This window comes from Pungitius pungitius, chromosome 2 (assembly GCF_949316345.1).
Source record: "Pungitius pungitius chromosome 2, fPunPun2.1, whole genome shotgun sequence".
Lineage (NCBI taxonomy): Eukaryota > Metazoa > Chordata > Actinopteri > Perciformes > Gasterosteidae > Pungitius > Pungitius pungitius.
The window spans coordinates 5,080,467-5,103,863 of record NC_084901.1 but is presented as its reverse complement, the minus strand read 5'-3'; the positions used below and the strand labels follow the sequence as shown (position 1 = coordinate 5,103,863).

General features: G+C 46.0%; 1 protein-coding gene across 13 annotated transcripts in view; it reads left to right on the top strand.

The window, feature by feature from the left end:
* The window catches only part of cacna1c (calcium channel, voltage-dependent, L type, alpha 1C subunit), a 139,363-nt gene that overhangs the window by 79,384 nt on the left and 36,582 nt on the right, over nucleotides 1-23,397 (top strand). For all 13 annotated transcript variants that reach the window (XM_037459815.2, XM_037459814.2, XM_037459813.2 and 10 more), the window contains exons 4-11: nucleotides 2,496-2,635; nucleotides 6,500-6,639; nucleotides 7,441-7,590; nucleotides 8,388-8,587; nucleotides 10,573-10,676; nucleotides 15,631-15,718; nucleotides 16,095-16,179; nucleotides 21,547-21,637. In XM_037459815.2, coding sequence (XP_037315712.2) covers nucleotides 2,496-2,635; nucleotides 6,500-6,639; nucleotides 7,441-7,590; nucleotides 8,388-8,587; nucleotides 10,573-10,676; nucleotides 15,631-15,718; nucleotides 16,095-16,179; nucleotides 21,547-21,637 — 998 coding nt within the window. The remainder of the gene's footprint in view (nucleotides 1-2,495; nucleotides 2,636-6,499; nucleotides 6,640-7,440; nucleotides 7,591-8,387; nucleotides 8,588-10,572; nucleotides 10,677-15,630; nucleotides 15,719-16,094; nucleotides 16,180-21,546; nucleotides 21,638-23,397) is intronic.

Below are 23,397 nucleotides of genomic sequence, written 5' to 3'. Positions count from 1 at the left end.
AATTATTGCTCCCACATACTCACCTTTCTGTCATTCTGTCTGCCTTCTTCTGTCTCTTTAGTCTCTCTTTCTCTCTCTCTCTCTCTCATTTTTTTTCCAGTCACTAACCAGATTAGTTGGCCCCCTTATGGTTTTTGCCCTTTATGGATCTGTGTGAACGGAAGGAAAGGGGGCAGAGAAGTGTGTGTGCCTGGCTGGTTGTCTGGTTGTCTGTGAGTGTGTTTGTGTGTCAGGCTGAGCTGTTCTAACCAGATGTTTTTCTATGTTTTATTCTCCCGAGCAGCGCACTGTCTGCCTGTCACCGACAGACACACAGCCTGGATGTGTGTGTCTGCATGTGTGTGTGTGTGTTTGAGCGAGAGAGAGAGGGTGAAGGAGTGCTTTTGCGTATTTGAGAGGAAAGATAAGTGTGTATTGTGTGTGTGTGTGTGTGTGTGTGTGTGCATTTCTTAGATTAATTACTTCCGCATAGAGTACTAATACTCACTCTGTGGTGGAGGGTCTGCAGTACAAATGATGATTATTTGAAAAAAAAAAAAAGCCATTCTCCAGCCTTTGAAACTGACACGTACGTGCAGGCGGTATTTGCTGTGAAAATCTCAATCTTTTGCTTTGAGATGAATACCTTTTGCGCCAATAAGGAACACTTGAATTTCAATCAGAGGAGGCGAGGAGCGAGACGGCGGGTTCGGGGGGGGGGGGAGGGGGGGCGACTCCCCCGGCCTAAAATCAACTCGCCTTTCAAGTGGTCCGTCTTTCAAACTGTGCAAATCCACCCGTATTGTAATGCACGTCATTCCCTCCACACTCCAAGTGTGGGAAAAACACTTCCAAATCATAGCCCTGTATGATAATTGCATCATTAAGGACGCAACATCAAAGCAGGATTCTCTCATTGATATCCCGAAAGAGCGAGGCGGCGTCGGCCCGCTGAGAGGACGGCGCTCGGCTAATTCAACTTCAGCGAACACCTTCTCCGACCTTCAGTCCTCGGGAGGTCACACAGCGTGACAGTGGAACCGCTGTCGCCCGAGTGGACGGACGATTCCCAAGGCCCCGGGAATGCGTGCATGCGAGGGCGGCCCGAGGTGTTTGTTTTTGCTGGACCGACTTAAGACTCACTTCAGCCTCACTGCAGCAAATCTCCATGCAGCTCATCCGACACCGACACGGCCGATTGACTTTAACGACGCTTTCTTGCTATAGCCGTTGAAGGGGGATCACTTGAGGAAAAACTCCGTTTTTTTTACTGCACGTTTTACTTTCAGTAGCTCAAAAAAAAAAATTGAGAGACCACATATGGATTTATTTCTAGATGTTTTGGAGTTTGAAGAAATTTCACAGAGGTGCACAGCTAAAATAAAAAAAAGACTATTACATTGCTTGGTGGGAATTCTTTGCATATCGGCCTGTGAAGACATTGGGGTGAAGCAGAGGTTGTGGCTTCAGCCTCAGGTTCAGTTGGCTCCTCCTTAAAAGGGGGGGGGGGGGGCTTTGAGTCGGGAGGGACCTGGCTGTCCTTATGTCCCAGACCTCTGGCCCCCCCTGTGAGTGTACGTCCCTGGGAAAACCAATGGAGCACTGAGATGGACGGATGGATTGGTGTATGAAGCTAAAAATATTTGTACTTCTTTTTTTAAAGTACTTCAGGGGGATGGAGAATACTTCTGAGTTAAGATGTTTTTGTTTTTGTTTAGTTTGGACAACATCCGAAAGGTTTTGCACCATCGGGTTGAACTTATTTCTGTTACCACAACAACATACGAAGCAGACACGACTCGACGTTTACGCTCCTCAAAAAGTTACATAATTCCCCGTCTCAAGGCCATTTCGGGCCATTTCCCAGGACCCTCCCAGCGAGGGGGTCATCGCTACGACAACAATCTCTGAGGAACTCAGGAACTGTACTAGAGGAGTCGCTGGTGTGTTTGTGCATGTGTGTGTATACATGCGCACAGGAAGAGAGCCGCTGTGATTAAGTAATCCAAATGCTTTGAATGTGTGCGTGGGTGCAAGTTAGAATATTATTATTATTTACACATAAATAATCGAACGTATGCACGGATACACACACACACACATACACACACACACACGCACCAGGAGCATAAGAGAACATCTTGTCCCGGCCGAAGAACTAAGAGGAGCTCACATCAAGCACCGTTGGTGCTCATAAGTCACGGACAGGTCTTCAGTGATGTCACGGACATAAATAGCTCATAAATAGGACATCATAAATTGTGAATCCATTACGTGTGTAAATCTCAGTGTTTTTTTTTCTTTCGCCAGTCGCTTCCAAAACCAACCTCTCACAACTTTGAATAGATGTTTGCTGTTCCCTCCATCAATCGGTTCCCGATAACGCGGCGTCCCGTCGAGGGTATTTACTCGCATGAGCGGCGCTCACTATGCCGCAGCACCGCCGGCCTTTTCTACGATCTCCCTTTCGTCTCCTGTCACATATTGAGCCTCCGCCTGTTTGTGTGTCCCTGCAGGAGCGGGTGGAGTATCTGTTCCTCATCATTTTCACGGTGGAGGCTTTCTTGAAGGTAATAGCCTACGGCCTGCTCTTCCACCCCAACGCCTACCTGAGGAACGGCTGGAATCTGCTGGACTTCATCATCGTGGTCGTGGGGTGAGTGGACCGCCTGTGGTAGAGAGAGAGAGAGAGAGAGAGAGAGAGAGGGAGACAGTGAAAGTCTTTGTAGAGGTGTAATTCACCGTCTGTTAAAGAATTGGCTCATTTTTAAACATCAGCACGCCGTTGGCAAACTAATCGCAGTACCTTGGTGTAATTGCTGTCAACAAATGAAACTGCAGCCAAGACACCCGGTGGCTTCGTCCAATGCCAGAGACAGCTAGCGCCACCTCAAAATGGACACCGTGTTGTTTCCCACAAACACCTCTGATGGCTGTAGTAAACAAAAGGAAGATTCTGCACTCCCCCTTTCGTTCACTTTCACATATCGCAAATTTCACATTTGCTAGTTTACCAATTCAATGCATATGCGAAATCCGACCGGGGGGGCGGCTGACAAAGAGAAGATGTGGTCTCTTTTTTGTCTGTCTGCGCGAACAGTACTCAACTCTCACTAAATGTGGTGTTGGAATCAAAACACAGCTGTTGCAATGAAAGCAACCCCCTTCACAGCGGATCGTTGAAGCCATCGAAGCCGCCGTAAAAACTTTGGTCCGCAGTGTATCGGTTGAGGCCTAAACTGATTAGTTTGTTAGATGCTGATAGCTAAGCTCTGCTCAGTTGTTCTTTATCTGCAACTCGGCAACATAGCCCATCTGCTAAAACCCTCTGTGCCCGAGTGCATTGCGTGTGCGTGCGTGCGCGTGCGTGCGTGTGTGTGCGTCTGACTTTGTGTGAGTGTGCTGCCTGCCAGCTGGGCTTTGCGTACAGTGTTGCACAGAAGGAAACGGCACAATAGCCAGTGGACCTGACAGTTGCATTAATGCCATAAAAATGGTCCAATTGACCATTTGTGTGAGTGTGTGTGTGTGTGTGTGTGTGTGCCTGCATGCACACGAGACACACTGCAAGAAAGCCACCCCACAGCCCCGGCTCAGTGAATCCGCCAACACACACACACACGCTGTCGGTGGGTCTTAGTCAGTCAAGTGTGTCACTCACATTAGCCACCACCAACTGAACATGGTCGGCTTCACTCCAAAGACACACACACACACACGCGTGTGTGTCTTTGGAGTGAAGCCAACCACTCCATCGGCTGGCAACACAGTGTCAGTGCCCCTGGCGCAAACACAACCTTTACCACTCCTATGCTGTCTGTTTCCTCTCTCTGTCTGCCTCTCTCTCATTCTGTATTATTCGGGGGGGGGTGTTGTGCAATGATACATTATTGATCCGTTCAAGGAAATGATATTTTTCCCTGCGACTCTGCCACAGTAAATTCAGAAGGTCAGACACCTGCTGAAGCTCAGGAGTTGGTGGGGTTCCGTCTTGCTCAAGGTTTTGGATTAAATCTGAATTGCCTTTCGAGACGTTTCCCAGGGTTTAATAATTTTCTTTTTCTTAATACAAAAAAGTGTGATGCGATGGCATCATAATGCTGACTGCTGAGCTAAAACATTGTTCAGTTGTTTGTCAGAAGTCTCTTTTTACATAATCATTTCAAGATATTAGTCATCACCATGGTGATCTTAATCCATTATCAAAAACTTTTCCTCAACTTAACTAAAACCGACAAGAAAACACAGTCACTGGAAAGTCTCAATTTGTCATTTTGGAAGGCTCTGTGACTTTGCCCTTTTTTGTCATTTAGATATACTTGTCATGGAAGTGACACAAAATGCAGGGTCGTAGGGGGGGAGCATCATTTATGTCGTGCAGTCAGTTACACACATACACTCCCCCTGTTTCCCACAGTCAAAAGGGACACACAGATCCAAGGAAGGTTCGGCTGTGACGTATCTCTGTGCGCATGAATTACTGATTGTCTTTGTGCATGTGCGTGCCATTCTGTCCGTGCCTCTCTCTCTCTCTCTCTCTCTCTCTCTCTCTCTCTCTCTCTTTCTGAGAGAAAGGCACGGGCAGAATTCCGGCAGCCTTTCACGGAGGTGTGTGTGCGTGTGTGAGTTTGTGTGTGTGGATGGGAAGTGACAGGGTTTGCTCCCTCTGGAATGTTCACCATATGGGTGAAAGAGCTTGTACCTGGTGCTGAGCAGCCTTGGAGGCAGACACAAACACACACACACACACACAGGAATGCACACATGAGCAATTGCAGACACACACACACACACACACACGCACACATGCTAGAGGCTACAGTCCTACTGAAACGTACCTTAAAGTTTTGTTAGTAAAGGTTCGGTGAGCAAACAGGCACTGTGTGTGTGTGTGTGTGTGTGTGTGTGTGTGTGTGTGTGTGTGTGTGTGTGTGTGTGTGTGTGTGTGTGTGTGTGTTTGGTAGGAACTGGTAAGCTACTGTATAGACTTTGTCATAGGGAATGATTATATTTACATCACCGTGATGATGGCTTGTCATCATTATGGTTCGATTTTTCTCCGAGGATACATAGCGAATAAAGATAATTTTTCATTTAAAATGTAATTTTGACACCCATTCTGCCTCACTTAACATTAGGCTGTGGGTGATTTGAACAATGAATTTCAGAAACGTTGCATGCAAAGCATTAAAAACTAGCGCTGGAACATTCAGATGATTCAATTATCGGTCAAATGACACAAGTATCATCATCCATTTAAAAATAAACATCGTCACTAGAAAGGTTGTCCAAAATTCAAAAAAAGTATTTGCGTATTAATTTATTTGCAGACCCACTGTGATTTTTTAATTAAAAAACGTATTCTGTAGTATAGTGGGGGGCAAACCACACAACTTCTGCCGTGGATGTACACACTCAGAGGCTCTAATTATCATTTAACTCCCCACCAAGGCAAAACACGCTGGGCAAGATGCCGGTGGTGCAAAACTGTGGGTCCTTGACATGCTTTTCATACCCTGTTTCAAAGGTGGGGGGGGAGAACTGAGATGGAGGAAGTGCAAAATGCAGAGAACCAGAGAGAGAGGGGGGGGGGGGGGGAGAAGGAGAGAGGGCGATATGTTTTGAGAGGTCTCTTCAAGTGGCCATTTCATATGTGCTAATTGGTAATTTTCCATGACTAACGCGCCGCTGACCGGCCTTTGAGCTGCGCTGGCTGGAAAATGGAATTGTGCTGTGATTTCTAAAGGATCCGGAGAGAGCAGACAGCGGTGAGCTCAGCTGGACCGGACCTCATCTGCAGGCTTCTGGGCCACTAACATCTTAGAGAGATGTCTGCAAATAAAATTCATAGGGGACAAACAGGCAACAAAAGGCTGCTGCATACAAAACACGTTCAGCCCTTCTATTGGAGATTGGGATTAAACTAAAGGGTATTACAGCGGAGGGACAACAAAGGTTGCGTAACGTCACATGGCGAAATGTAAACGTGTGTTTTATTCAATGTGCTGTAGGGACACACACACACACACACACACAAACCCATTTCGGAGACATCTCTCTTCAGTCCAGACGTGCACAGTGTTCTGCGGAGCGGGCTGTCGGACCATTGGAGCCGCGCGTCTCACTTTTTCCGTATCTGTGAACGACGGAGGGAACAAATGAAACACGTCCTATTGTTGCGTTGGAGAGCAACCTAATGGAGCTGTTTCATTTCCACGCCGTTGCGCTATTCCCAGGAAGCGCATGCTGTATTGTGTGTATAACGCCATTCCCTCTGGATTTCATTGAAATGGTCCCAAACTCGGTTGTCGTGTAAACCTACATTCCCTTTTCCATAAGTTATGATAAAGATGATGTAGATGGTTCAGTTTAGTTCAGCGACAGCAGAGGGAACAAAAAGGAAATGCCGACAACTGCAGAAATCCATCACTGTAATGTAATGCGTCATCCTCCGGTATATTGAAACAGATGTCCACCTGACTGCGGCGGGTTACTGAAGTCCTTGCCTTCTGTCTTGCAGGTTGTTCAGTGCGATCTTGGAGCAGGCCACCAAGGGGGACGGCGGCACGCCTATCGGCGGGAAGGCGGCGGGCTTCGATGTCAAGGCCCTGAGGGCGTTCAGAGTACTCCGACCCCTCAGACTGGTCTCCGGAGTACCCAGTAAGCACTCGAGAGCGGCGGATGAAAGACAGGTCGAATGAGGGAGACGGGAACGGGGGAGAGAGAGAGAGAGGAAAATGAGGCTCTGAGGATCAGGTGTGAATGGTGATTGGGTGGAGCTGGAGGGGTGGGGGGGGGGGGGGGGGGGTGGCAGCAGGGCACCCGTTGGGAGCCCTCCTGTCAGATACTCAGACGGGACGAGCAGGGAGACGCGTTGTTTGTTGGCCTCCCGTGTTAGTGACTGCACTCCAAGGCGCAGGTAACTGCGTTTGTGTGTGCGTGTGTGTGCGTTTGTGTGTGTGTGTGTGCGTGTGTTCGTGCTGCTGCAGACCACAATATTTAGTTTGATCCCCGTCCCACATTACATTGGATCTGTATCATGGCAACTGATCAGCGTCATGTTTGCCACCCGATTAGCCCACTGACATGTGCTCTCTGTGCCAATGCTTCTTATGTAAAGTACAATTTATAAATATTACGGTTCCGCCTGCTTTTTTTTGTATCATTCTTTCGTAACTTAATCAACAAATGTCAGAACCATTCAGAGAATTGGTTGGATGGGCAAAAGCATTTTAAGCAAATTCTTTATGAGTAAAAAACTGAACAGATTTTTATCAAGGTCATATATATGAGCATGTCTTTTGATAAATGAATCAAATCAAATAAAAAAAACTGCTCAAATGAGGACTCGCTCGCTCTGAATGACCACAAGATGGATCACATGTTCATAGAAGGTCTATCCTGCTTTCTGGCCCCCTCTGTGTGTCCTCACTTGTTCCTCTGTGTGTGTGTGTGCCGCAGGTTTACAGGTTGTGTTGAACTCCATAATCAAAGCCATGGTTCCTCTGCTCCACATCGCCCTGCTGGTCCTCTTCGTCATCATCATCTACGCCATCATTGGCCTGGAGCTCTTCATGGGCAAGATGCACAAGACCTGCTCTTACCACATAGGTACCCGCATGCATACACACATAATGGATCCATAGAGAGGCGCCTCGATGCACAGGATTACCATGGCACGGTTAAAATCGCACTCACACTCGCTTTCCACTTGGAGTCTGAGGCATGTAGTGAACTGTGTGTGAAAGCCCGCTTCGGTAGGCGTGCACTTAACACTTCAACTCCAGAGGTGGACACACAGGTGAACGCTACACCAAACAAACCTCTCCGTAACGGAAAAGTACCGCCGTACATCCCTGACACTAAGACGTCGAATAGCAGCCGACGGAGCCGAGGGACACACTCCCACACGAGCTTAACCAGCCCCTGCGATAACCCCCATTCATTATTTACACCATCATTTATGTTTCTGAGTATGAATCATTTGGGCAGTAATTGAATCGGCGCCTGCCATAAATGATTGAAACGAGTTTCAGGAAAAGGGTGCTAGGTATGAATGGACCTAAGTGTTGTTACGGTGATGTTGTGGGTCTCATGAGGGGCATTAGCTTTGCACGGGGTGAGTGCTGGTGGGATACTTATCCTATGCATCGCCCTCCAGAGCAAAACTCCCTTTCTCATTGATTTTAGATGGCAGCTCCGTTTAGTGTCCTTTGTTTAACCTTCTTTTAGATGTCGACTCATTTATTTTAGATTCTAGATGTTCCCCAATGTGAAGATTGATTTATAATTACTCCTGGAGTAAGAGTCCCAGTCTGTTTCTCAATCCCTTTTTTTTTCCGGTTCAGGGGTAAATTAAGATAGGAAGGATGACATTTTTTACTCTTCCTCCTTTCTATTCCCCACAGGCACCATAGCAGAGGAAAAGCCGGCGCCGTGTGCACCCGATGGAGCTTTCGGTCGGCCCTGTAAACACAACGGCACGGAGTGCCGGGTGGGGTGGGAGGGGCCAAACGACGGCATCACCAACTTTGACAACTTCGCCTTTGCCATGTTGACGGTGTTCCAGTGTATAACCATGGAGGGCTGGACGGACGTGCTGTACTGGGTGAGCCGGACACCACAACGGTGTCTTTGTGTGTGCCTGTGCGTGTTTGTGTGTGTGTGTGTGTGTCTGTGTCTGTGTGTGTGTGTGTGTGTGTGTGTGTGTGTGTGTGTGTGTCTGTGTCTGTGTGTGTGTGTGTGTGTGTGTGTGTGTGCGTAGCTACTGTATTTTGTCTATAACATCAGTGCTGCCTGAGTGCTTTTGAAGGAGGAATATAAAGCAATAACACCAAAAAAAACTCTCAGAAAGGCAGGTATGATTGTGTGTGTGTGTGTGTGTGTGTTAGCTCATATCTCGGCGCTAAATCGATGCGGACAATACACTGTGTAATGGAAGGCGCGGGATTCATTTGAAACGTGTGTGGAATCCTGATGCTTGATTCAGGTGTCAAGTGAAAACACACGAGCACAGACACACACGCACACACAGACATTTATGAACACATAGCAATAACTCGTGAGTAAATGGCCGGCCGCCCTGTTGAGCTAAATATACCAATGGATTAGTCTGGGCTGTTAATCAATGGTGCCTGAGAATAAATTTGATTTAGACCTGCATACGGGGAGCTTGCTTCATATAGAGATTATGATATTGATAAATTCCCTCATGAGACCCCACCTTAAATTACACTACAACGTCACCTGTGTGATTTATCACGCATTAATCAGTCCAGTGATGTCCTCTGAATTTGTCATGGTGAGACTCCATAGGCCATAGGTCCATCGACAGTATGTCTGCGCCTCATGGACCACCTCAGCGCTGGTTCCAATGAGTACCGCTTCTTCTGTCACCTTCCCACTGAACGGTCTCAAAATAACTGCTCCAATGCGATAAGATTGTGCTCATGTCTGTTCGTCTGATAGCTTGAACGCTATCTATTTGTTCAGGTCGCAGAACATTTGAAACACAAATGATGATATCAGAAGATTGTTGAACAGCACTTAAAGCATTTATCACCATTTATTTTGAAGAACCCTGAAAGACACTCCAGTCCGCCGCGATGGATGAACATCCAGTGCACTGCACAAACACAAGACTTTGTATCCTGCTAATGGAGGCTCAATTATATTGCTTAATCCAACAATAGATTGCAGCCAAAGGTTCATATTTTCTCACTTGTTTTGTGCACCTACAGTATATGAAAGTAGTAGTTTTTTATCATACCTGAAAAAAACTGTTGACATTGTAGGTCAAGCAACGAGATGAGTTTTATTACTCTGATTGTTAATACACATTGGTAATTTGCATTCTGGGTTTCATGTGGTTTTAAATGATTTAACTTCTAGATGAAGAGATTATGAGCTCTGTGACTAAGAATACTAGAATAAGCATGTGAGGCCCCCCACTATTAAACAATACTATAGGAATTAATAGAAATGAATTATTCGATTAGTAAACTGAAAGATCATAAAAGGAACGGAATGAACGTTTGTGACATGTAACTTGTGTCAGAACTTGCAAGTTTTGTGCGTGTCTGTGTGTGTCTGTGTGTGTGTGCGTGTGTGTGTGTGTGTGTGTGTGTGCGAGCTTTGTGTATCCGGGTGTATGTATACACATGGAGCAGATAGCTTACTAGCTCTTCACCCCTCCTGCAACCTTCTCCACACACACACACACACACACACACACACACACACACACACTTCTTACTTGTGCATCATGTGGCTGTTCTCCGACAAGCAGACAAAAGGGTTAAAGCGCTTCTCCTGCTGTCTTTCAACGCGCACTGCAGTTCTCCGTTTCCGGCCCGTCGCGTTTCCTTGACCTTCTCTTGCCCCGCTTCACTCTCTCTTTCTCTCTCTCTCTCTCTCTGTCAATCTTCATCTTCCTTTACTTCACTTCACCACATTCTGGTCTTCTGGTCCCATCCCTTTTGTTCTCCCCCCCCCCCCCCCCCCCCCCCCCCCCGGGTCCTCCACCAACCCTCTCCCTGCTAATCCCCCTCTTCTCTCTGTCTCCTTCTCTCCCATGTCTCTCGTCTCTCTCAGATGCAGGACGCTATGGGCTATGAGCTGCCGTGGGTCTATTTTGTCTCTCTCGTCATCTTCGGCTCCTTTTTCGTGCTCAATCTCGTTCTGGGGGTGTTGAGCGGGTAAGAGGTCGTGCTGTTGTCATGTGTGTGCAAATGTTTGTCTGTGTGTTGTTTGTGATGTGGCTGTAGTGTACACAGATACATGTGATAAATGACCATGCATCAAGACTCCCTGGACCGGACATCTGAGGTGCAACTTGTGGCTGATTTGTTTTAGGACCAAGTTAACCAAAAAACGGTGTTTTTAATTGTACCATTGTTATCTTTTTACGGCATCGTCTGTTTAATCAAGATCTAATTAGTTTAATATGGAAATGCATCTTCGTGTTTAAAATAACTTTAAAACCACACTAACTATAGAACTATAGAAACCTGAGGAAAAGAGGAACTTGACGATCACTGAACCGAGCAAAAATCTCCTTCTGTCACATGCCGTCCGTGATGGACAGGTGGACACACACTGGCATTCACAAATCATTCCGACTGGCTGGACTCTCTTCTTTTGACCAGCACGTGTTTTTATTACATAAACAAACAGCTGCATTTATCTGTCTCCCTCGTATACGCGTTGAGTCCAGGCTCAGTTTTAAGAGCCTCTTCCTTTCGAAATACTCTGTCTTGTAGGGCTGCACGGTGCAAACGGTACAAGATCTCCTTACGGTATGAAATTCTTATAACTGTTATAACTTTTTAACAACAATGAATAACCCACAACAAACTCTCTTTAACAGGGTAAAACACCATAACACACATAAACATTTTGTAATACCAATAATTTTACATTTATTAAAAATGTCCCCACCCAACTGCATGCTGGGTAAAGCTCACAACAAGAAGTAACTCTGCTGCTAGTTGAAAACACGGAAAAGAGCGATACAGGAGGAAGAACGAGAGACCGGAGATGCACCAACACAACTTGTGCCCAAGAGAGGAGCTGTGTCTGTTCAGAGGGTTTTTGGTTTCCCGACGTAAGTTATGTTAGATCAGAAAACGATTTATTGCAAAGTCTGTCGAGCCTCTGGGTGGCAACACTAGCAGCCAAAACAAGCTAACACGCTAACGAGCTAACGCGCTAACAAGCTAACAAGTTGGCCGGGAGCCGCGTCGTTTTCGGGGTCAATGAATGAATGTGTTTACTTGAAAAACCGTCAGAATGTTTCTTAATAGCGTGATATGGATTTTTTTGGCCATACCGTGCGGCCCTAACGCCTTGTGTGAATACACGTGTCGAGGTTTACGCGCGCATTTGTCACACGTGCGGATTAGCGCGCATCTGCTCGCACTTGTTGGCGTTCGAGCAGCGTGTCCACATTTGCATATCGGCACGTTGGACGTTGTGTGATTTCCGTGTGTTTGTTTGTTTGTTTTGTTCCAATAAATGCTGCTCCGGCATGGAATCAAGGTGCTGTTTTCGTCCCGCTGTCTTAGTACAAGCATCACCCGGCCTGCAGGGACACACTGGGGTATTAATAATTCAGCCCTCAGGTCAGGAGTGGAGGTGGAACCTAAAAAAAAACCTTGCACAACAGGGAAAACACAGGAGGCAGAAAAATGTGATTCTGAGGACAGAGTGAAGTCTGAAAGAAACATGGCATTAAAAATGGAAAATTTAGGATGGAAGGTTCCGTTGAATAGGGAATATCTTTTTTCGTAAGTGTTCATAAAAGCATTACACTTAGCAGATATGAATAATTTGATTCTCAGAGTGAAAAAATTTATAATATGACAGTAATAGGAATAATAAGTTACACCTCAAAATTACATCCAAAAGAAAACACTTAAATTCAAAACACATTAAAACTAAGACTCAACTGTAATGGCATTTATTATTAAATTCCATTTATTTTAAAAGAGTTTCAGGACAGTCCTGATGTCCCACCCGTGGGAGTCTTGCTGCACGGTCTGGTCTGTTCAGGTTCCTGACTCAAATATCTTCCCTTCGCGAACTGTTGTTAAACGTGTAACCTTCAACCCCAAGTCCAACGCCGCCATGTGGCCCGACGGGTGGCTGACCAACGCCGTGACTGCACCGTTATCTCGGCAGAGATGGTGCAGAAGTGAACGACTCACCGAGGATCTAACCCCCTTCCTTCGTCCCCTCCTCCCTTCTCTCCGACGTTTCTCGCTGCTCCCTCCTGCCTCTCCACTCACTGTCCTCTTCCTCCGCTCCATCCTTCCCATCCTCCTCCCATTCTCCTTCCCTTCCACCCATCCTTTCTGTCTCCTCTCCTTGGTCTCCACCTAGGTGAATGACGCAGTAGGGTACACGTGGCCCTGGGTGTATTTTGTCACCTTAATCATCATCGGATCCTTCTTTGTGCTAAACTTGGTTCTGGGGGTATTGAGCGGGTAAGGGCGAGGTTAAAGGTCGCTTTAAAACTAACTTCTCGTGTTCTCCTTCATGCCTTCATTCTTAGAGAGCTTTGCTGTTTTGTTTTTTTTTTGCTAAAGGAAACTCTTTTATTTGATTCACTTTCTAAATTCTGCCAGTAGGTTCTGTTTCCAGTTCAACACAAGTGTTCAAATCATGTTCAGGGATGTGTTTCAATATCACTGGGAGAGTATTTTGGAATAACAATACATTTGCAGACTGCAGCATACATTGTCGCCTTCACCGCGTCGGATGCATATTGTTCGCCATTGAGAGCGTTTCATATATTCCTTCCTCAAAGTGGTTATGTAAAAAAAAAAGAAAAAGGAAAGTCTCACTCCGACTCGACTACGGGTTGCCCTCATCGAATAGCTCTCCCGATACCATAAAGTGCTGAGTTCTCTGTGCTGCTGTAAAATAAAAGCTCCCAGAGAGCGCGGCCTGAGATCACCAAACGAAAGCCTCGAAGATGTATCGACAAACGCATGGCAGCTCGCATACGGCTCTCAGATTTTGGGAACACGTTAAAAAAAAAGTTAAGCTTGAACTTGTCTTTAAAGGTATCGATTCCTGGAGCGGGGTTGCACGAGGTACTCGTCCACAGGGTGTGCAGTATACACAGTGAACGGCTCACGGCTTTGTCTTAGCCTCCCTAACAGCTGCAGCTCCATTCAAACGCTTCTCAAGGATGAGCACGGCGTGCCCGACTGCTGTCTAATGTAGGGAATAAACTACAGGTAGACGAGATAAGTACTTCATACAATCAAAAGCGTCCTTTTAATGCTTATAGCCGTCACAGACATCCATTTGCAGTAGTAGAAATCCCAGCTAATGTGTCCGCGTAGCCTCAACCTGTTTTGGTGGTTTCCTGTGCATGGTCATGATGATCTTGGGTAGGTAACCGCCGAGAGTCTCACCCCCCTGACTGACTGACCCAGAATCCGACACTCGAAACCCACAGTGATGTGACAGCGGCATTGTGGGGGAAATAATAGAGGTCTATCTGGAGAAAACAGCTTTGGGGGGGGGGTTTGGCTTTCTGACTCTTTTGTCTGACTTCTGACTAATGATGCTGTCAACACACTACACAGCCTGACCTTTTACCAACTGCTTCCTGCGTGCAGTGTGTGTGTGTGTGGGCCTCAGGTTGGCACACCCACTAATGGCTAAAAAGCAAGAAAGTGACGACCGGTGTCGGGACAGAAACATCACCCGTGTAAACATGTTTGTCTGGATGTGAATGTCATCTGTGAATAAAAAAAATGGGGCTAGAGAGAAAGGGGGGGGGGGGGGGGAATTCAATGGCAATTTAGGAGAGACAAATTAGATGATGAGGAATAGGGGTTGGAATGAGGGATTCCTCTGAGTTTTGCAGACACACACACGCGGATCAATAAGGATTGGGTCCCCTGCTAATGCTCTGACAAGCGAGGCAGTATCAGTCCGTGTCCTAATGCCCATTGATCTGTCCCGTGTGAGTCTTTGTCAGCTGTCTGTAAGTGTGATCTTTGCCATTATTCCTCTCAATTTCCCACCATCCATGAACAGCATCTCCCTTTTATTCTCTTCCGGACCACAGACACAGTGTAAAAATCAATGAAATTGGCGCATGATGATCTACAGTTTTTATGGATGGATGGTCTTACTCTCCAGGGAGTTGATTTAAAATCAATGCACTATTTGCAAAATATCCCATTTAGAACATCTGATGATCCTTTGGATGAGTCTGAACATTCCATTGCTGTAAAAGGTCTCAATTATTTGGATATTGTTATTTAACAGCATGAATTTGCAAGATAACTGATCAGCAGGATATCCGTGTATAATATCCTCGCTTAAATGGTCCACCGCGGTGAAGCTGCAGCAAAGCGTACTTGTCAATAGGCCGTCAAATGTGGATTTGTGCGCTTTTTCAGCAGCGAACGGTCCCAAAGCCTCCGGGCTCCTCGCAGCTTTCATCCTAATGAATTATTCGGCTGCAACTTGACTTTGACCTTCACCAAGTGCAGCGTTAAATCAACTGCCCATTAATTCTTTCTTTTGTCGGGACACCTGGAGGTAATTTCACCAGGTTTCATCATAACGTTTTCAGTATTTCAGTATTTCACACTCTCCTAACATTGCCTTTATTGGTCTTAAATCATCTTCGCTTAGGTCCCCTTTGGTGATATTTGCCCCCAAATCCAGAAAAACATTAACAAACAGGAGTTGTACGACAGGGGCTGTACCAGGCACTACAACTCCCAGCAGGCTCGTGAGCAACAGCAATTAGACGACTAATGCAATTGAGTTAAAGTTGTAATTCTACTAATTCTACACATTCTATATTTTGTTGGAATTTACACACTATTTGTGTCTGTTGGCTACTTAGCAGGTGAATTAGATGAGATGTGAATCCAGTTCCAATGTGTGCTTTCATCTGTACATGCATACTAACACCTTTTCTTCTTGGCAGAGCTTTTCTCTTTACATTTTTTTTCTCTCTTTAGCAGGTTTTCCCTCCCTTCTGTCCTGAATCTCTCAAAAATGTTCTGTATTGTATTGTATCACAAAATGTTTGGCAGCTCTTAAATTTAGATATTCAGATGATCTTTTTCCCTCTCCTTTTCTTCCACCCCCTCCATTCTGCTCCCTTCCTCCCAGAGAGTTTTCCAAGGAGAGAGAGAAGGCCAAAGCACGTGGTGACTTCCAGAAACTCAGAGAAAAACAGCAACTGGAGGAGGACCTCAAGGTAGGCTGTTCTGTTTGTGGGTCCTCAACCTGGGCCACTTCTTCGGTTCTTTCCCCACCAACGTCCGCTCTGTGTTACTACCGGCCTCTCAAAACGGGCATCGGCAATCTAGAAGCATGTCAAAGAGAAGTAACAAAAAAAAACCCTCCAGTTTATGTCAGCTCAGAAAGCAGAGCTGAGAGACTGAGGAAATCAAAGAGATAAGTTTGCAATTTTAAAAAAGAAAGACATTGTAGCTGTCCTTAAATCATCATAAAGTTGTTTGTTTCAGGAAAGTCAAAGAATGCAACAGCCGTTTCAATCATAAAACCCCCAACTTTTGTCAGATCTCTTGTCTATCTTGTTCATGTGTGTGTGTGTATTTGTGTGAATACAGGGCTATTTAGACTGGATCACTCAGGCTGAAGACATCGACCCAGAGAATGAGGAGGAGGGCATGGACGATGATAAACCTCGGAACCGTGAGTAGCACTGCCCGTGTGACTTATGAACCGTTCCGTGAGAGACGACGTGGCTCCATTGATCTGCAGACGTTCCACGCGATTTATTAGGACACGATTGGTCAGCGGGTAGGCACGTGTCCATCACCTTGCTCGTGCTGATAGTCAGTGAATGGATGACTGTAGGAGGGACGGACTGAGAGGGTGGTAATATTTTCCGCCTGCTTTGGCGGAGAACCGTCTTGTTGTTTAAAACCTGTTTAGATATTAGTGGAATGTGTCAGACTGCAGCCTCTGGGCGCACACTCACATACACAAACTACCTTATGCAAACACACACACACACACTGTAGTTGTGCTCCCCAAGGAGCGTTCCGACAGAACACAAATTAACACCATGTCTCTCTCCACAACACCTCCAGAGAGAGAGAGAGAGAGAGAGGCAGCCACACAGGGCCACGTGTGCCCCCCCCCCCGGGACTGAGCTACATTTCCTGGGGTAGAAAAACCATATCGGTGGCCTCTTTCCACCTGGAGGTTTAGCCGTTGAGAGAATAGATGGAGGAACGGGATGGTGAGGAGGAGGAGCAGGGATTCGACTGAATGCTTCCCCCCTGCACTATTATTCAATCTTTAGTATGTAAAGGATGCCTTGCGAGCTACTTTGTCAATGCTCCCGAGCCCAGATTCCTCAGGTTGATGATGAGGTATGATGAAGACTAAAGATGCAGAGGCTCAGCCATGGCACATACTTAGAAAGACTAACGACTGCCGAAGGAGCAAGGGGGAAAAGGAAAAGAAAAGATAATTTAATCTTTTTTGAAGCTCAAGGAATTGCCACCTATTTACATGAAAATAAGGCGCAGCCACCCCGTGGCTAATCTGTAACGAATCTCCTTGTTTCCACCTGTTATTGCTGCCCTGGGCCAATCAGCGGCAAAAAACAAAGCAGCAGTAGTTTCTGTGTTAACAAACAATTAAATGCACAATGCGGCCCACCAATTGGGCCAATTTTGTAGAATATCACATCCCAATGTTTAGAATTTTTTTCTTGATTATCTTTTTTTCTAGTGCTGTTTATCTCAAATGATGTGCAATGTCAAACAAGCGCCGGTTAGTTGTAGGGGAAAAGATTATGTGAGTGCTTCATCCAGTCTAGTCAAAAATAGATATATAACTATAACTAATTTGGCTCAGGATGAAAAGTTTCACATTCACTATGTCACGCTGTGGACATCGCCCAGGTGCAAGATCCCGTCCATTACCATCTATTTAATTTATTTAATAACTCGGGCCTTTGGATGTCAAAATGATTGATACGTTTGATCAGAAGTTCCCCATCAGAGAGATCAATCATCCCCCCCTTTGTTTGTGTCAGTGGAAAATCCAGTCATTGGCCAACTCAACTCCGACGTATCACTGTGGCTCCCTCTCCTCTCGATGGATGGAGCCTCCTCCGGGGAAGATGAATGAGGGCAGTCTGTCCCTGCTGCGCGGGACATTTTTACATGGACCAGTGCCGGCACACATACGCGTGTCCCAAGAAGGGACAGGACACTCGCAGAAGAGAAGAATAAGGAGGGAGATAGATGGGAGGGAAAGTAGATCCTTAGATATGAAAGAGCGATATAAATATATATATAAATAAATATATATATATAGAGAGAGAGAGAATGTGTGTGTGTGACAGGGAGGGTATCTGGGACAGAGAACAGATGGGATTTCACATCATCAACAAGTGATACCAATGACTCCACTCCCTTCTACGTGTCCTATCTGTAATCCCATCTTTACATGAGCAGCTTCAGGGGAATTACATTGATGTATGATGGAAGCAGTGTGTTAACATGAATACGTGAAGAGGTATAGTGTGTGTGTGTGTGTGTGTGTGTGTGGTTGTTATTGGCGAGACCCAAGATGTCTTTTACCAGTTTTTATATTTTTTCTGTTAACGTTTTGCTGAAGTAATGTGATTTTCTCTGAATGAATATGAATGTGTCAGCGCTTGTCGGTACGGTGGTACCCAAGAGGCGAACCCTATGCACATGTTTCACAGCTCATACGATGTTCAAAGTGACCTTTGCACATGCTCGCGTACCAGCTGACCAGCTGAATAATCGCAGTACGCTTTCATAATGCCATCTAAAACCCTCTGGAAGAATGTGCAGAATCCAACAAAGGACTGATCCCGTTGTGGAGGACACAATGACGGATGCATACGAGCTCACAGTGACGAGAGGAGGAGCTGAAGTGCACCCAAAACAAAAGCTATTGTGGTCGTCGAGAGGATGGAGAACAAGGACGGACAAATGTATCAGTGAAGACAATGAATGTCCCCCCCTCTTTTTAAGTCTGGCCAGGAGACTTAAAGTATAAGTGTGGTACCAGAGAAGAAGAAAAAAAAAGGGGGGGTGGGCTGGTAGAACATCTGGAATGATGTGATGCGTCGGCGTGCGAACTGCCAAGAGACAAAAGCGGTCTTTGCCCAAGCAACCCGCGTGCAGAACGAGCCGGAACGAGCGCGCGTGTGATTGCTCGGTGTTTCGGGGGTACAGTTTGTGTGCTTTTGCCTGTTTGTGTGTACTCATGCGCGCGCGCGTGTGATTGTGTTTGTGATGCTGAGCCGTGCTCTCCCTCCCCAGGTAAGAGCCAGCGTTTTCGGTCCCTGCGCGGAGCCGTGAAGAAAAATGCGGCTTTCCTTCGTAAGGCGTGCGCGTCCGTCTGCATGGTCCGACACTGCACCTCCTCGCCCCCTCCTCGCCCCCTCCTCCTGCTTTCTTTGCTTTTCCGGTGGCTGCGTCTCAACACCGTAAAGTGGTGCATGCTGATTGTCCCGCAAAGCCTCTTTCCGTTGAATAGTGATCACATGCACCCATTAAACACGGCCTCGCCGCGTCTTCTTCCCCCCCCCCCCCCCCCCCCCCCCCCCGGCCCGCCGACTGCCGCCGTGCGTCGCCCACGAACCCGCGTTGTTTGAGATGTGCGTGATCTAAAAGACGAGCACCATCCGACGGGGACAGGGGGGGACGAATCCTTTCCGTTTTGAGAGGCAGCCACCTCCTCCTTGATCGTAGGAAACGAAAACCGTTCGCATCTGCCTGACTCTTCGAAAAGAAAATAAAGAAACCCCAGGAGGACAATTTCATCACGATAAAAAGCAATTGGGAGTGCGGTTTACACGCTGTTATTGGCACGTAAAAAACATGTGTGATATTCGTGATGTCACAGTCCTCTCCTTGTTGTTTCAGATTCCTTTCCCTAAGACCCCCCCACTGCACTGTTTCCAGCCACGCTGGCTCTGATAATCAATTTAATTTTTAGAATTTTATCCTTTCTTTAAATTTCACCCGACACTTGTCATATTATTACATTACATGCTTACTAGCTGCATAAGGGTTGTTTTATTCCCCAGTATATTGTGACAACTGCCTGGAGAGCGAGAAAGAGAGACTAAAATTAAAAATACTATATTATTGTATTACTTTTCTACTGCATGACTACCTCAATATTTAGTTGAGGATTTGAACTGTGAATTCACAGTCCCTTTTAGTTTACTGGACATTTATTTTGACTGCTTGAAACATCTGTAGACGGCCAATGGAGATGACGGCATGGACCATTTCAATCTGACTTAAGCTCTTTTTCAGTATGCCGACACAAGCACACACACACAAACACACACGTTTATCCACCCACTATTGTACTGGATACATTTTTTTTCTTCCTTCAGTTCAATACATTTCATACACGGTTGAGTTTTGTTATTTCATGTGCTGTATTTTTTTTTTCTTCATTTGAACTCATTCACACGTTTCATGGCCATGAATGAATGAATCCCTCGATCGGATCGGACAAAGTGTGACCGCTCCATGTCTTTCTCATTCCCTCCCTCCTTCCATCCCTCTGCCTCTCATGCCGCTGGTTCCTTCCTTCCCTTCTCAAGTCTTTTGGGTTTACTCTAACAATAGGATTTTTAAACTAGTTCAGGGCTCCATTGAGGAGGAGGCACCAGGCTGGTTTTATATTTGAAAAGCTTTCGCCTTGGGAGAGTCTGGAGGGCCCCCGAGTGCTTTTAACTAAGTAGCGTAGCAGCAGGTGTCATGTATTCAGGTTGGGAAACGTTTGTTTGGTACACTTTAACGTTGTAGTTACATAGGTCCATAAGTTCACTGTCATTATTGTTTTTAGCACAGAACTCAATGCAAATGGAAAACATTTCAGAATCCGAAGCACCGTTAATATTCTTAGCAAGTTGCAGATGGGCTGAGGGTCAGGGGTGAAAATTGTTTTTAGGAAAGCAGTTTATCTTTACAGGAGCTGAGATGTTTTAAAAAAAAATGCCCTCTCATTTCAGGTGCACATCATGTTCCCGAGTCGCTTTGCAACAGCGGGTCTTTCTCTTTATCTCGCGGTGTATTTGACTCTACTACGACGTGCATTGAGATTCATATCGGTACATGACTCAGGTACCCAGAGGGTGTTACAATAAGTGTTTGAGGTGACGGTGAAAGAGCTGCAGCTCATTCCCGCAGGCAGCCAAAGACTGACAGAAGCAATAAAAAGCAATGTATCACTTCATATCAGGCTCTCAAACAGCCCCCTTTTTCCTTTCCTGCCCCTCCCCTCAAGGTTCTCCCTCTGTAACACGTTTCCATCCTCATCAGCCTCATTTACATTACATTACTCAAGTATCCATCCATCCCTTCCATCTCGACAATTAATGAATATGTGGCTTTGTAAACAATGATTGGGCTCTGTGAGCTTCACACCATATATGTTCATATATTTGCAAAAATATAAAAGACTAATATTCACCAGGATTAATGTTTAGAACCGCAAATAAAAAGAATTCCAGTTTTTTTTCCAAACTTGCCTGCAATTAAGCTCAAACATCCCCACAAGGTTTTCGGACTAAAGACCAAAATCTCCAGCCGTTTTTTTCTTTCGATCTCCGTGAGCAATGAAATCTCAAAAGGGTTTTGTTTTGATTTAGTTCATTGGGAATTAAGCAATCCTTCAGATTCGAATTTAAAATCCTTCTGGCCCCGGGATGCCTAACTCGTAAATATTGCTGCCATGCACACTTAGTCTTTAATTGGTTTCAGCAATAAGCGCAAACATACAGTATGTAGCTTTATAAAAGATTATTTTAGCATTTATTTAAAAATCAGAAGAGTTTATTGACAGCGTGTGACCCAGAATCCACTGCAGCCCTCAGGATTTACCTATAAAAGCCTCAATGTACTCCGTAGCCTTTAAGTGTCGGCGTAGTCTTTCATTTGTAAAGTTGACAGACATTTTGGAGTCCTCAAAGATTATTACCCGGAGCAAGCCGCTGATTCACCTTTGTCCCTCTTTCCTTGTCCATGTCCTCTTTGTGACTCTCAGTGAGCATGCCGGCCAGCGAGAACGAATCGGTCAACACGGACAACGCCCCCGGGGGAGACGTGGAGGGGGAGACCTGCTGCACCCGGCTGGCGTGAGTACCTCACCTTCGCTGGCACCTCACCTCCTCCCGCGCCCCCCCCCTGCCCCCCCCCCTTCCGTCGCTCAGCTCTCTCTCTCTCTCTCTCTCTCTCTCTCTCTCTCCCCCCCCCACTTTCTCCCTCTCTCTCCCCCTCTCGCTCAGTCGCCTCCTTTCGACCTCTTATCACTCAGCTCTCCCCCATCTTCGCCCCCTTGTGTGTGTTTGCCGTGTCACGAGTGATCGGACAAAGCCAGGCCTCCTGTCTCGCCAAGCTCGCCCCCGGTTAGGGAAGAGCAGGGGGAAGGAGGGAGGGGGGGTGGGGGGTGACTCTTGAATCGTACTACAGCGAGAAAATGCCCCGATCGGGCAGGGGGGGGGCCTCGGGTTGGACCCGTGGGGGCAGAGAAAACGCAGCGGAGCAGTTTTTTCTTGTTTGTTACTGTTTTTTTTCTCACGGGTAAATTCAATTACTCCTTTTCCAAAAAGAATCTGTGACCTTGATGAAACGGAGGTTGGGCTAAGAGGAATTAATCCTACACTAAACCACGGTGCCTTGATTCATTTTTTCTTTTAGTGCACTAAGATTTAACGACCCTCATCTTTGCAGAAAATGTCTCTAATTTTTCTTTTGGCCTCAATTTTTATGTTTAAATATGAATGTGTCATACAAAAATGTACATTTCACAAGGTCCACAATACGGGTTTATAGCTTGTACAGCATATTGTGTATTTGTCCAGTTGTATTATGGAAACGTTTACCACATCGACGCGTCACAGATTTTTAACTTTGCTGGGTTTCGAGACGCTATTTACTGCAAGCATTATATAAATGTACAACATTGAGACATTAGAGAAACATCTGGACTCATCTAATAGCAATCTGTGTACTTTTTCTTTTTCTTCTCTCCTTCTACCCCCCCCCCCCCCCCCCCCTCATCACTCCTTTTGTGTGTCTCGTAAAGTGCTCTCCTCCTCCCCGGTGGGAGCTCACGAACAGCTGACTCACTTGCTCCCGTTCCCCTTTCTCCTTTTATTTTTTATTTTTTTGTGTGCATTACAGATTGTATATCCCCCCCCCCCCCCCCCTACATTATTGAAACAAGCACATTGCTTTCTTTCTTTCTTAGACAGAAGGCCGTGCAGCAGCCGCGACCCGAGCGTCCCCACACACAGCACACACACACACACACACACACACAGAACGCTGCATCACTGTGAATGTGGCGGAAATCAAGCATAATCGAATAGAGAAGGTTACCGTGTGTGTGTGTGTGTGTGTGTGTGTGTGTGTGTGTGTGAAAAGGTTTAGAGGCGACATCAGACAGAATCCAGAGTGCTCCTGACCAGAGAAACAGTGAAGCCAGCGGTTAGACCTTGATGTTCATCTGTACTCTCACTGTCCATCTGGCACTTCTGTCTTTATGTTGTTTGTGTTTTTTCGTCCCATTACACCAAAAAAAAAAAAAAAAAACGCTAAAGGAAAAAAGGATGCACCATATCTTAGTCATCCAACACACAACGCCAAACAGAAGCTATTGTGAAACCAGCGCATTAGTCATTTGAGTAATTAATAGCAGACGTATTTTGCACCATGTTGTGACTAATCAATCTGCCGTCAATTTTCCCCATTAACAAATTGTTTCGTCTGAATAAGGAATAAATCATTTTCCCAAAAGCCAATTCGACATCTTCAAATGTTGTGTTTCGTCCGATAAAAATTCCCAAACCCCAAAGATATGCAAAAATTATACATTTGTTTACTATCACATATG